Below are 14,354 nucleotides of genomic sequence, written 5' to 3'. Positions count from 1 at the left end.
AATGACACCAGTCGTGTTTCAAGCTTCACACTAAGATTACGTTCTTGTTTCAGATTCTTTTTAAAGCTATAAATAATTAAATCTAATTTAAAAAAAAAGATTTTTAATTTATAACACTTTGTCTTCATCATGTTACTAGATACACGATGTGACACATATTTAACGAGTCAGTGATTGATGTAGAAAATACTTTTCCACTTAAGCCTGTCTCTCACTGCAGGAGTTTTAAATTGGGTAGCATCACACACATAATGAGAATCTCAACAGATATTTTTCTCAGTAATCTCAAGCATGCACACACTATAAGATATGAAAATCATGCGACACCACATACTGCAGGTTTTTATTGTCTTACCCGTCGGAGGAACACACCACCTCATGTGACCTCACGTAAACAATGGAGCCGGCAGTTGAATTTTTGATTATAATGCTCTGTGGAGCACAAAAAAGGACAAAAACTTTCTTTTAAACAAGTTTGGTTGAAGAAATGTCTGGAGCAATGTGGACAACATGAATTGTCTATATCTTCAGCAAGAGCTGGAGGTAAGATTGTAGCTGTCAGATTCATTCCAGTTGTCCTGCTCACCTGTGTGGGTTTTAATCTTGCCACCAGATTTTAAATCCTTAATATCAAACATGTTGGATATAAATCTAGGCATCCCGGACGATCTTCGAGCAGATTTGGGGAGGTTAAGATTGGATCTTTATACCACAACTCACACTACTAGATAATCTCGGAAGATAATCAGTTTCTAGCAGCCTCGAGTCGGGAACACCCCCCGCGATTGTCTGGACGGGGGAACTCAAATTGGCCCAATTATCCTGCAGTCAGAGCCAGGCTTGGCTTGTTTACATAAAGTGAGCAAGTGAGTGTTATCCAAATGTGTGGACATTTTTCCTTGGTTGTTTGAGTTTTTCTTGTTCCTGTAGTCGCACTCTAATTCATCTAGTTTGGGTTAATTCTTCTTCATATTGTTTTGAGTTATATTCATAATCTGTTGGTTGATTTACTTAATCAAGATCAGCTTAAAAGTTTCTGAAAGCAATTCTCTGAAAGCTGACCGTGCTGCCGTTTCCTGAAGTGGAAAATTGGCAACTTGCTTCCAATTTTAAAGAAGATTGTCTTTTAATCACTTCCATTTTCATAATTGTCAATATATCAGAAGTCAAATCTTAAAGCTGGAAATAAGCAAGTTGTAGGTGGCAGACAACATGCATCAGTAGCTTTTTATTTCTTTGCTTCAAAATAACCGGTTTACCGCTGTGGTATTGGATGAGAACCACCATCATAAAAAATATGATTGAAAACCCTGACTATTCAGTTTTAATACTAACGCAGCATAAACATTTAGACAAGATCTTCTGGTGATTGTGTGGATGTTTTTCTTTTATGTTTTCCAAAAGACTCTCACCTTTACAACGAAAGAAAAAATACCTGAAGGGTCACACAAGGGGACATTTGACACAGGTATTGTATTTTTCTTTGTTCTCATCGTGCCCATTGAATTTGGCCTCAAGGAACTCAAACAATGAAAAGGTTCACAAGGGCAATTCACAAATGTATGTTTCCTTATGCAATCACGCAGTTCAGAAAATATTGAATAAAGGTGTCCTTTTTGTTTCTTCAAAAAAAAGTCAATGAAAAATTCGTAAAAATTTTATTTTGGAAATACAAAATATACTACACAAAATTATTGCAACCCCCCATAGCACTTACAACACCTCTGAGTGAAACATGGACATGAAGAATGCAGTGGCATGTTGGCTTGTTTTCATCACATGGATTAGGGGTTAGCTTGCAACACCTTCACCTTGACTGTCAAACAGCATTGCAGAGTGAACCTTTGATATGGTAATCCCTGTGTTATGCAGACACCTTCCAGAAAAAAACTGTACAATCTTTGTCATGTTGACACTTTTTCTGCAAGGTTTGTTGACAGCATTTTAATTTATCGCTTCAGGTTAATGCCAGCGGAGGACCAGACAGTTATACAGGTGAATACAGACTCTAGTATCTTAAGCCCTGCTGCATGTTTTAACATAAAATATTCTTCTTGTGCAATCTTGTTCAATAGTGCATCTGTACAAAAGAAAGAGCAAAGGTCGAAATGTAAACAGTTCCATAGTCAACACAGAATATTAACCTGCTACACAAAAATGATTATTCCGTCTATATGTAGACTAGAAAATCAGATAAACATAAAATAAACATAAAAGTCAAATGGTTAGCAACCAGGATCCCGAGTATCCATCAAGTAACCTCTGTGGAGTAAGACTTGTGCAAGAGCTGTTGTCACTACTTGTTCTTGTGTATGAGGTTTCCTACTCGTTGGATGAATTTCTCCAGCTTATTTTCATGGTGCCCTCGTGAAGCCCGGCCGATGCTGTGATCTGTAGCAAACTCTACTTTTGGAAGGCCTTTGATTTTCTCCTGAGTGTGTGTGCTTCCGAAGCTGTGTGCAGACCGTAGAGGGTGTTTCTTTTCCAACGCGCAGAAAGGCTCAAATCTGCTGTATGGGCGAGTCCCGGCACTGCTGCGATCTTTGCTCCAGCTTTCTGAGTCAGGGTCTGTCCTTGAGCTATTTGCAAGACCGGCGGTAGTACTGGTTTTGGGGACTGGATTCTGTGGTGGATTTCGTTGCTCCTCAGTTCCGAATCGAGGCTGTGAAGGTTTTAGATGGTCCTCCTCTAGCGGGTATGTCCTTTGTCCCGAAGCGGACCTGACAGAGTTGCTTGTGCTTTGGTAACATTGTCTTCCTTCACCTGACATCCTCTCATCATCATCGGCTGTTATGGTGTCTGTACTTGTACCTGACTTCCAACTCCGTGTGTCGAAGTTACTCATTGAACTCTCTTTTTTCTCTGGTTTGTGTAATAATGACTTTATTGTCTTGGTGCTCTTCTTCAGATAAAGGTGAGAGCCCATGCTGTGGGATTTGTCTGACAACTCTTTTCTATTCAGTTCCAGAGCCGCTGCAGACACAGTCCTTGATGGTGGCTCCCAATTAGGAATACTGGGGCTCTTCGTACTTGTGATACTCTTGACATCATAGTGAGACACAGATCTTTGATCCTCGTTAAGATTCGACACGTATCCACCATTCTGTGCATTGATCCCTGTTGTGCTTCTGTTTGCTTGCATCCTTGTATAAGCACCATACATGTTGGCTGAAGACTCATGTTTGTAGTCAGTGTTTGATCTTGCATCTGCCACGCTGTGCCTCTTGTTCCAGTTGTCCGTCCCAATATCAGGGTTTGTGATCATGTGTCCACCTTTAGCTCTACTGAGACTAGAGTATACAGACTGGTATGTAGTGTTTCTACCTTGACCATAGGTCGGGTTATTCCGATGGTCTTCCGAAACCTGTGAACTTTGCCTCTTCAACATGAACTCGTCATGATTCATTCTGTTTTCAGTCGCTGATGTTGGATTCCACTGCATCGACGAGTAGTGCATAGGAGTGTGTTGTGCTGTTGAGGAGTTGACATAATTGGAGGAGTTGTTAATGTGTCGGTTTGGCGCAAGGGAAGTCCTCATTCTTCCCTGCATGAAGGAGTTAGCTTTGTCCATTGATTCAGACTGGTCCAAAGAGTCTCCACACGGGACGTCTGGGTTTTTGAGGTAAGACTCGATCCTCAAAGTGCGCATGAACGATTTTGATGTATTTTCCAGTGATGGCATGTTCTGCTGAATGGACACAACTTGTTTGTCGTTGCCATTGTAGGACTGACGAATGTTTTGACCTCTGTACATCTGTGGCACTTGCAAATAATTGTCCATGTGGTAGTTGTTGATTCCATTTCCTGCTTCTCTGGAGATATTCCAGTTGCTCGCTCTGGGTCTGATGTTCTCTGGAACATAACCACCTTGCCTCTCACCAGCATAGCTGTGCCTTTTCAAGAAGTCCATGGCCTCTGTTGACTGATATGGGGGCATCTGGTTCGGACCACCGATCCCGTTCTCGCCCAAAGGCCCAACCTTGTTGATGTTCTCTTCAAAGAGCCTGTCTTCAAAGTCTCTGGTGCCCAGCTTCCTCTCACAGGTCTTCCTATACACTGTGTCTAACGTATGCCTCAACTGGTCCCTGCGCTCAATTTTTTGGGCAGAATGAGATTTTGGCAAATTCTGCCGCCCAAGTGATCCATTGCGTTGGAACGATCCCTCTGGGGGGGAAAGTTCAGCCGGAACCTTGGAGCGGGCGTAGAGAGTTCGAAACTCCTCATCGTAGGACTTTACCAGGTGTCCTGTGATGACCTGCACCATGCTCAGATTGATCTTCTCAAATGACCAGGAGAAGCTGCAAATAAAGACAAACATTTACAAATTTACCACAGAAAAAACAGCCTAATATGTACTGTTGTACTGTTTGTACTGTACTTGTACTTTAACTCATCGCGATGTTCTATAAAAAAAACAACAATGAAGTTCAGGTTATCAGCGCTCGGCGGCCTGAGCACAGAAACGCCCTCATTGCCAGCTGCTTTTTGTCTCTGTGTTCACAGTGCTCTTAGTTTGATACTTTTGGAACACAGTCTTACTCGTCAATGTCACTTATATGTCACTGACCAATCAAAATCAAGAAAGTCAGGACTTCTGATATCAAATGTATTCTGATATCATTGTTTTTTGTCAAAAACAATGGCAGAGGAGAAACTGATCTGACAAGTCTTTTTTTTCCTTTTTTCAGAAGTACAAGTTCCAGGTCTGAAGCTGCGGCTTATACCAGGACAGGCTTCTTCTACATTGTTTTTATGTTTTCTAGGTAAATGTTCTTTGAATATATGCAAATATTGAGCATACAGAGCAATAAGCAATTTAAAACAGAACTTATGGTCATTATCCAGGGAAGCTGAAGTGCCATGAGTCAACTTTTGTGACCAAGCAACAGTGCCAGTGATAAGAGCTAGATAAGTGAGGTCATGGGCAGTGCCAGGGTAAAAATAAAAAAAGCACTATAAGTGGACACAAGCCCTATATTTTGACATTAAGTTTAACATGTTATCGAGTTTGTCCAAATAATTACAGACACAAGTCAAGATACTCATTTTAGAAGACACTTACAGTATGATATTTAAATTGTTGTTCTGTGTTCAATTTGGTACTTAATAATAGTTTTCTATAACTGTTGCCCAATTTTATAGAACATTTTTAAAAGTCCTGTGAGGAACCTCTGTTCGGGCTTTTGTTTTGGCGACCCCCGTGCACAAAGTCGTCTTTGCTGATCCTGTCCTGTACACTTGAAAGTGCTGTCTTCTGATGAAAAATCTCATCCTGCTTCCTATTAACAGTTGAATGTATCACTCAATATTTTCCATGTAAAAAAGGTCATCAGAAGCTCGACTTAAGAACTTCATCTGACATCTACCCCTCCAGGTGTTTATTATTTATAGGCTTGTTGTGTATTGGGACTGTAATGTTGATATTGTTGGTTGTGAGTGTTCATTTACAAGGTATCAAATGAGCTTCACCCCTGTGGATAAATAAAGTCTTCTAATCTAATTAAATCTAATCTACCTAGCAACTAGGGCTTGGAATCTTTGGGTGTCTCGATTCTTGGGGTTATTTTTGATTCAAAAGGATTCTGGATTCATCATTCAAAGTCTATTTTTGAATTAGTTCATGCTTCAGGATCTACTCCACTCATCTGTGAGACTGGCTGAATTTCTTCCTGCTCCATTTGGCATTCCACTGAGTTAAAGAGCTAGCCTTAGAAAAAAATAAATAAATCGATTTTTGAAGTTGTGAACTATTTAAAGTCTCAGAAGATAAGAATTTCAATTTTTAGATTAATGGATTTCTTTCTTTCCCTCTTCTACTAGCAACAGAAGTAGCTTCTGTAGCTCATTATGGGATATCAGTAATATTTCCAGTGTGTTTCATAACCGGCTAAAATCTCCTCACAGGAGCTTTAAACCAAAAGAAAAATTTAAATAATGACATTTTCTACAAAGTGAAAATAAAAGTAGAGCTTGGCTTCATAAATGCATTCAGTTTACACCTCAGTGGTCTTAACCACGGCTCTTCTTGCACTGCAGTTTCATTTACCTGTATGAGCCATAAATGGCTGTTTGGCAGTCGACTAAAAGAAACCTCTGCTCCATTGCCCCATGAAATTTAGCTCCTGATTGACAGAGGTAATCTTGACCCTTCACGGTGCGCACCCTCATGTTCTGTGGTAGGAGCAGTGACAGGAAAATTTCAGAAAAGATATCACAGCAGAAGGTAATAAGTATGTCAATCATCACATAAGCAGCTGAGAAGATGTTATGTGGAGATTACATCACTCTAAGGATTAGAAATGGGTAGTACTTGTTGAAGCACTGCCGTAGTTGTTTGTGCTGGCATGTGATGTGTACTTAATGAAAAGGGTGTGTTTGAGTCTGTTACATCGCTTGCCCAGATAATTACAGCCCGCCCAAAACAGGAAGAACCAGGTTTGGATTTAGCTAAAGACATTTGTTAGCACTGTTAAAAGGACTTGTATACATTAGGCTCTTTTCAATAAAAATCCACCAAACGTCACCTCTAAAAAAAATCCCCAATTAAACTTCATATCATGATCCTGTCAGTTAAATCTGTTCAAAACCAAGTTTAACAAGTGTAGTAATGACTCATTGGGGGTTTGAGAAACGTTCTGGAGATTGGAGTTGGCCGGCTGCATGTTCCCGTTTCCATGACACAAGAATAACACCCCATGGCTGTGGCCTCATATTTACCAAACAGACATGAAAGTTGTATCAAGTATTCTTTTGGATATATGTGAACACAGAGATCGCACTCTAAAACAAGCGAGACGACATCGCCTAGAAGAGGAGGTCTTGCTTTAAATTGAACCCTGGAGCGTTTAATTTGCCGTGAGAATGCAATCAAGCCAGAACTGGGGCTAATAACTAGTTGACTCCTCACACTCGATTACAACATCAGCTGTCAGCGTAAACGCATTATCTCGATGGTCCAAGTCACTTTATATTTTGTCCCTTTTAGGTTAGCCACCTGTTGTTACAATGTTTGAAAAGAACGACACCGCTGTGCCTTTAATGACTCATTTTACTTAAAAAGAACTGCAAGACAGCTTAGTTGTCAAGTCAAACATAACATACATCTTGTAACATCAAACATTTCACTTAATTTACTGTTCCCATTGGCTGATTTTATTTACTTTTTGAGCCGTAGTGAGTTGTCGTAACATTCGATCTACAGGAAGTTCCTTATTTTAATCCAAAAACAGATTTATATCCAAACAGGCATTTAGCACCCTGAGTTTAGGACAGTACAAAAATTTAAAATAAAAGCGTAACAAAACAAATTGTTTTGAAATGCAAAATAATGGATCTTTAAAAATGCAATTAACTGTTAACTAATCCAGGGATTAATTGGGATTTAAAATTTGACAGCCCTTATTACCACTTACAATCTGTTTACCTATGCAGTGGGAAAAGGAGGCTGTGAAGTAATGGCGCAATGAAAGCCGTACGTTGGTGTGTGCTTTGGCCCGCTTTACAATTTGTTTATTTTTTAACACTGAATCATTTTATCAACGTAAATAGAACAATACAAAGAGCTATAGGTGTGAAGGTAACCAAAATGTTGAACAAGAAGTGACCCAAATGTAGATTTGTCATTAGAAAGCATAAACTAGATCAAAAAAGCCAGACTGGAAATGAATTAGAAAAATTTGTTGTAGTTGTGTATATTATGAGAAAAATGAAGGCATACTTGAGAAAACTTTAATTAATTAGCACTTTGAAAATAAAATGGATTGATGGATGGCTGTTTTAAATCCATACTCACTCTGAGCTGTTGAATCTTTACGTCTTGATTTTCAGCCATAGCGAGGAAACTTTTCAAATGGAAATCATCCAAAAGGATATAGACCGGGATTCCTCGTAAAGATGCATCCACAGCTTCTTTGAATAAATCGACGTCAGTGAACATGTCCATCACGATGGCAATGACCTGTGGAGATGAATAAATCAGGATCAGTCCAGTACCAGAACTTAAAACTTGCCCAAATCAAACAATACCTATTTTAATACCAAGCCAATAATAAAAAAAAAGAAGTCCAAGGAACCCTAGGCTTATTTCTTTTTTTTTTATATCAAAAGTTCCTGAACACAGTTTAAATAGCACAAATATATTGGCAATGTTTCAGTGTGCAGGTTGTTGCTTGCAATTTTTGATGGATTGAGTCTTCTCCAGCAAACCTGTCTTATGAAAAAGGTGTAGTTTGTTACGGTGCAGGGTTCGAATCCAGCCTGTGGCTCCTTACCAGCAGGTCGTTCCCCTCTCTCTCTCTCTCTCTCTCTCTCTCTCTCTCTCTCTCTCTCTCTCTCTCTCTCCCAATTTCTGACTCTATCCACTGTACTGTCTCTTTAATAAAGGCATAAAAAGCCCTAAAATAAACCTTTGCAAAAAACCCATTTGTGATTCCAGTAAATTATTACCTCTACAAGAACACACTCAATAATATCATCGACCATGAAGTAAAATGTAACACATTGTGAGGTATTGCAGGAGACGGACTGTTCAGTGAGAGCAGCCAATATGACTTTTTTCTGAGATCAATACAAGGTGAGAGGGGATTTATAGGAGATCATTTTTCTGTGCCTGTAAGTTACCTTACATGTATTGATCCCAAATCCTGGTTGACAGTCCCTCATATATTTCAGCACCATATCACAGAGTTACAGATTCATCCTGACATCGTGCATTCTGAAAAGACTGAACGCTATAAAGAAGCAACACTCATTGCAAGCTCTAATGAACTCGCATCCTGCTGAATTTCATGGTATTGACAGAAACACCTTTCCCCTTTTATGTCTTGTGACCTTTCTGTTCAGAGATGTCTGTCCCTCAGATCAAACATGAGAAATGTCAAGATATTAGTCTCTTTACCTTGATGTATGTAGGCGTATATTTCATTATATTTCTTTTTTTCATGCCTTTAATGCAGAGATAGGACAGTGGATAGAGTTGGAAACCAGGGAAAGAGAGCGGGGAATGACATGCAGAAAGAGGCCACGGGTGGAAGTGAACCCGGGCCTACCGCTCGAGATGAGAGTCTCAACACATGGGACGCGTGCACTAACCATTGCGCCACCAGCGCGTCCCCTAAGAAATTATTTTTAACGCCATGCATCAAAATATCTCTTCTGACAGGCGTGAGCCACCGCAGCCCTCGCATTTGTATCCACATTCAAGTTGAGCTGCATCACGCTGCGGTGGTTGTAATTATAGTGAAGGAAGGAAAATCGTTTAATTAGCTCTTTGTCAGCTCTTAAAAGGGACGGAGCCCTGTATTTTTGTTTTCTGCAGACCTCTCCCATCGGTATTTCGCTGTGTAATTGGACTTAATTAAGAGCCGTTGAAGCAGCTGAAAGGTTGTAAAAAAAAAAGTGAACTGGAATACTAATTGAATACAAACCACAATCATTTTGAGTTTTAACACTTCTATATGATTCACACTGGCACAAATTTGAGAATTACTGAGTCATTGTGGGAAAGATCTGACTCCCTACTGTAGTGCCAACACTGCGTCAGGTTCTCACACTTTCTGCTAATGTTGCTGAGTTGCAAAACCAGATTTGACCGTAACAACCCCATTAGTCACTCCTTATTGGAAATGAGAAAACATTCTAAGTCTGTGCCTTGATGGGGGAAGATGTTTGGGTTGTGACATCGGTCTTAAACGTTTATTAAATGAGGCAGAAAACACCTGAGCCAATTTGCTGCTCCGAGACCGATTTGACAGCTTGAACATCTGAGCACATGGCGGCAGCCTCACAGGCGGTTGTGTTTACCTGTCTTGCTTCCTGAATCTTCTTTCGGATCACCTCTTTGATGGTGGGGCTGTTTTGTCTCGCTGGATGAAACAGCAGGTCTACATTAGTCTGTAGAAGTTCATGCATGACCTCCGGCCAACCCAAGTCCAAATCTGGTGTTTCCACATCCGAGTGGACGGGCCAGTACGTCCCCGAGGACGATTGGGTGTCCGGTGAACCGTCTATTTCGTCTTCATGGTTTTGCGGGGGAAGTTGTTCCGCGTTTTCAGTAATGAAGAGAATCTCGTCGTCTGAGAGGAAGCCCCCGATGCGTTCCCCCTTGAGGAATTCCAGGTAATTGTCTCTGCCGCCACTCACCAGGCGATCGATCGCCAGCCGATAGGTCTCCTTGTAGTGGGGTTGGATGTATTCCTCTGATTTAAATTCCCCTCTCAAGGACGATAAGAGGGAAAACTCTGGAGACCCCATCTCTCCCGATCGTATCAGTGGGACCTGTCAGGGATAATAAAATTCAATAAAATGATGTGAGAGGATAATTGGAGCAAACATAAGAGGGTGCAGAATGCTGTAAAACTAGCTCCTGTTGAGCCCGATGACACAAAGTCAAAATGTCATGTCTCTTGTGTAACCCAAACTACAACCCTTTACACAACCACAATGCAGTACACGGCTAGATTAAATGTCTTACAACATGGAAACTACAAAAACTTAAATCTTAGCGAGTGGAGTTGCCTCATTTCTAGTCTAAAACTTCTGATTACACAAATTATAAGCCACACTTCCTTTACAAATCCAAATAAACATCTTGTTTCAAGATATTACAAGGGGAAAATAAGGCCTCATTGCTTGTAATGAGTAAAAACAAACTCTGCCAGTGGGGATTTTTTTTTTTACAGTTCTGCGTTTTCAGATTTTTTTCAAATTTGTTAAGTTTCTTAAAATGAGATGTACAGTAATGTCTTATTTCAAGAAACTTCACAAGTAAAATTTCCTGAGAAAGGTCAATGTAGTCTTTAGCACCTAGTCTGAAGCACATTTAACAGATTTTCTTTTTTGACTCTGATTTGAAGAAATTCAGGCCTTATTTTTGCCTGTAATATCTTGAAATAAGACGTTTAAACAAGTCAGCTAGAAGTGGCTTTTTTTACCGGAAATCGTGTTGCCCCTCTTGCTATGATTTGAGGATGTCTTGCATCGTAAAAGTCTGTTTGACAGTTCAATGCCTTAGAATGAAATCATTAACGACTGTATGAGCTCATTAATGAATAGCTAACTTAACAGTTCCTAAGAAAGACTGAACAACAGGTTTCCTTAGTAAGAAGATAACAGGTTTTACAGTGCATATGGGTTTCTTCAGAATAGACTGATAAATACTCTGTAATTATACCGATGTCTCAGTGTTATTCATTTTGGTTTAAGTGAGTCTGAATCAGATGATTTACTGGGACATCTAAGGAAAGAAAAACACCTTTTGTTGTTTTAAGCAGGTAGCTTGTTTCTCAGTAGCTTCATGTGACTCTGTGTACTTTTTAAAAAGGTCCCAGTGTTTGTTTACATTGGGATCGTGTGTACCACAGTAGGTACACACAATCACACCTATGTACACACATTTAGGTAGCACATGAAGAGGATCAAAAACACAGCAATGCTCTATAATTGGACTTACTTTAACATATATATGCCTGCTCTGGGAATTGATGAAATGAGATTCACTTCAAACAAGCCTCATCACGTCACCTGACTCATCATTTATAGTCAGTGAACCTGTTCACCATGAGGGTTTGAAGTATGACGAGCAGCTCATGGCCATGGGGCAAATGTCACCTGTAATGCACCTCCCAGTTAAAGTGGGGTGAAAGGAAATCAATCATGTCTGTGGAGAAGTAAACAGCCGCATGTTTTGTCTCAGTATTCTCAGTTGCATTATTCTCAGGTGGACTCAGATGATGCAAGACTAAATTACATACTTGATTGATCCCTGAGAGGAAATTCAGGTTTACGCTTTGTTACTGAGAGACCTGCTTCTCACACTGATAGGACTGAAACACACATATGCACAAACAGGAGCTGTGGACATGCACCAGTGGAGAGATGTCAGAGTGGGGCTGAAACACACTGCTACACCCTAAGCTGTTTGGGGGGGTTTGGTGCCTTTCTCAAGGGCACCTCTGCAGTACTCTGGAAGAGACCTGGCACCTCTCCAGCCACCAGACCAACTCCCATATTATGGCCTGCACCAGGACTGGCCACCCGCCTGTTCCCAACACAAGTCCCTACCTCCTGCAAAACTGTTGTTTTGTTTTTTTTACAAAGGGGAGAGAACCCTCTGAAAGATTTCAATACCTTTATCTAAATAAATGTATCTTATCTTAATCTGATTTTATCTTAACTTACAATGTAAGGGGGTTAAAACAATTAGGTCCTTTGATACTTTTTGATACCACATGTTTTAACACGATACAGTCTCCATTACTTTAATGATCAGTAGAATCAAAACGTACTGAAGATTAAAAAAAAAACATCAAGTCTTCAGTCATTGTTTTTAACCAAAAACCGCCATGAGCAAACGTGCGAAAGAGCGCTGTCTAAATTGCACAAATAGGTTGGCAAAATACCGAATCATTGCCAATGTATTTGTGCAGTTTAGGCAATGTGAAGGAGTTTGGATTAAAAACAGAAAATAGTAGATGACCTGGACTCAATTCTTTCATGGCGTTTTATAAACAGTCGTAGGTATTGTTTGATTTTTACTAGTAAAAACTAAAAACATCCCACTGGTGCATCCACCAAAGTGCTCTGTGGATGGAAAGTATAGCAGCAACTTGAGTTACGAGAACATCAAATCGACTGAAGAGACAGCACACAATGTGTACGAGTCTGTATAGCAGTCTGAGTTTCTGCTGGTCCTGGGTCAGAAAACAGTCCTAAAGCAACATTTGTTTTTTAAACAGACCAAGCATGTTTTATTTCAAAGTAAAATAATAGGTACTCAACATAAGCATATCCCTCTGTTATCATATCTACATTTAGAGTGCAGCCCTAGTTGACATCACAAATTCCCTTAAACCCCCCCCGGCTGAAAGCAAACATCTGTTACAGTCAGACAGAAACAGGTGATGTTTGAGACTCTCTGTCTTGTCATTTTAGTCTAGAGAATGTGTTTTCTGTCATATTTGAGACGCCTGTAATGTCTGGAGAGCAGAGGAACAAGTTTACTTAGTGATTGTAAAGCACCATAAAGCTGCTTTGTGGGAAAGAGTGTGTCAACATTTCATTTTCAGGAGAATTAAACATCCTGTAAAATGTAAAGTGAAACAAATGAGTCAGCAGGCACGGCTGTCCTTTAATTCTGCTGTTTGCTGGATAACTGTATGCTGACACAAGTTTTGAATATCAACGATTGTGCACACTCAGCCGGTGCGTCATTTAAATAGATATGTCACACTGTGTTATATAACAATGTAGTTTCTGTTTTAGTACACGTAAGGAATACATACACTGCACATTCCAATATTGTGTAAACAGCCTATTTATATTTACAGATTTCATCTCAGCTCCCTCGCTGTGCACTCTTCATTTCAAATTGAAGGCAGTTGGCATTCCCCACAGAGCAGCTTTCTTGTCTTGAACCCTCTTAAAGGTTTTAAAAGCACAGTGAGCTACTTATCATAGTCTCTAAAGCCCAGAAACAGTCACTTACATTTATATTGTGAATTTAGTGAAAATCCTCTCGACTGCTCCCAGAGTATCTCTGTCAGGTGTGTGTGTGTTCAGCTTATGGTCAATATTTAGAGGAGCTTCTGTCTCGCAGCTGGAGGAACAAAGACAAGGAGGTGTCTCGACACGACAAGCAGTCTGCAGATGGAGGGTGTGGATTCCAGTTTTGACATGCAAAGCAGGCCGGCTCGAAACTTGCTCACAGGCAGTCATAAACCTGTTTGAAATGTGAAGCCACTCCCCCCCTCTTCCCCGCTCTCTTCAGGGACAAAGTTCGGTCAGAAGAAAATCAAGATAATGACGGGCATAAAGAGGCTTTGACAAGCACCTCAGTGTCATAGGCTCTGCTCCTCATTTAAAGAGCTCTTTGAAATTTGTGTCCCTTGTTGTATCACCAGACATGAAGGGGCTGAAATGACCAAATCAAGCTGCACTTCTGTGTTGCATACATATATATATTTTAGAATCAAACAGACTCTTTACGTCCTTTTTTTCCTTTCCTCAGAAGTGGCTGAAGTATCAGGGTGGAGTGCAACAAACTGTGGTAGGGACACAGCTGCTGCATCTGTAGGGAGGAAACAAATGATTCTGTTTAATTCAAAATATGCAGCATAGCATGAAGCCATGTTGGATATTAGGGCTGTCATCATCACCAAACCAGATTTAAGAACTTTAACTTTAAACTTAAAAAAAAAAAGGGAGGAGGAATAAAGATCAAAAAACATAAATAATCCAGGTCCAGGCACCCAGGATATAGATCCCCGTTTTAATACCACGGCAACAAAAGTTTAAGTCCAAGTCCACCAATGTTGGTTACTTTCTTGTTTTTTATTAACAGAAAAGTGCAGACAAAC

General features: G+C 40.1%; 1 protein-coding gene across 1 annotated transcript; it reads right to left on the bottom strand.

Annotated features, from left to right (window-relative positions):
* Positions 1-1,643: 1,643 nt before the first annotated feature.
* fam83b (family with sequence similarity 83 member B) lies at positions 1,644-13,652 on the bottom strand. The gene is made up of 5 exons (XM_020655550.3): positions 13,484-13,652; positions 9,802-10,275; positions 7,793-7,957; positions 6,047-6,171; positions 1,644-4,298 (listed from the first exon to the last, which is right to left on the bottom strand). The coding sequence occupies exons 2-5, from the start codon at positions 10,249-10,251 to the stop codon at positions 2,297-2,299; spliced, it is 2,742 nt and encodes a 913-aa protein (XP_020511206.1). The 5' UTR covers positions 10,252-10,275; positions 13,484-13,652; the 3' UTR covers positions 1,644-2,296.
* Between the last annotated feature and the right edge of the window lie 702 nt (positions 13,653-14,354).

Source organism: Labrus bergylta, chromosome 10, assembly GCF_963930695.1.
Source record: "Labrus bergylta chromosome 10, fLabBer1.1, whole genome shotgun sequence".
Lineage (NCBI taxonomy): Eukaryota > Metazoa > Chordata > Actinopteri > Labriformes > Labridae > Labrus > Labrus bergylta.
Note: the sequence above shows the minus strand (reverse complement) of the source record. Positions and strands in the feature narration are given on the sequence as shown.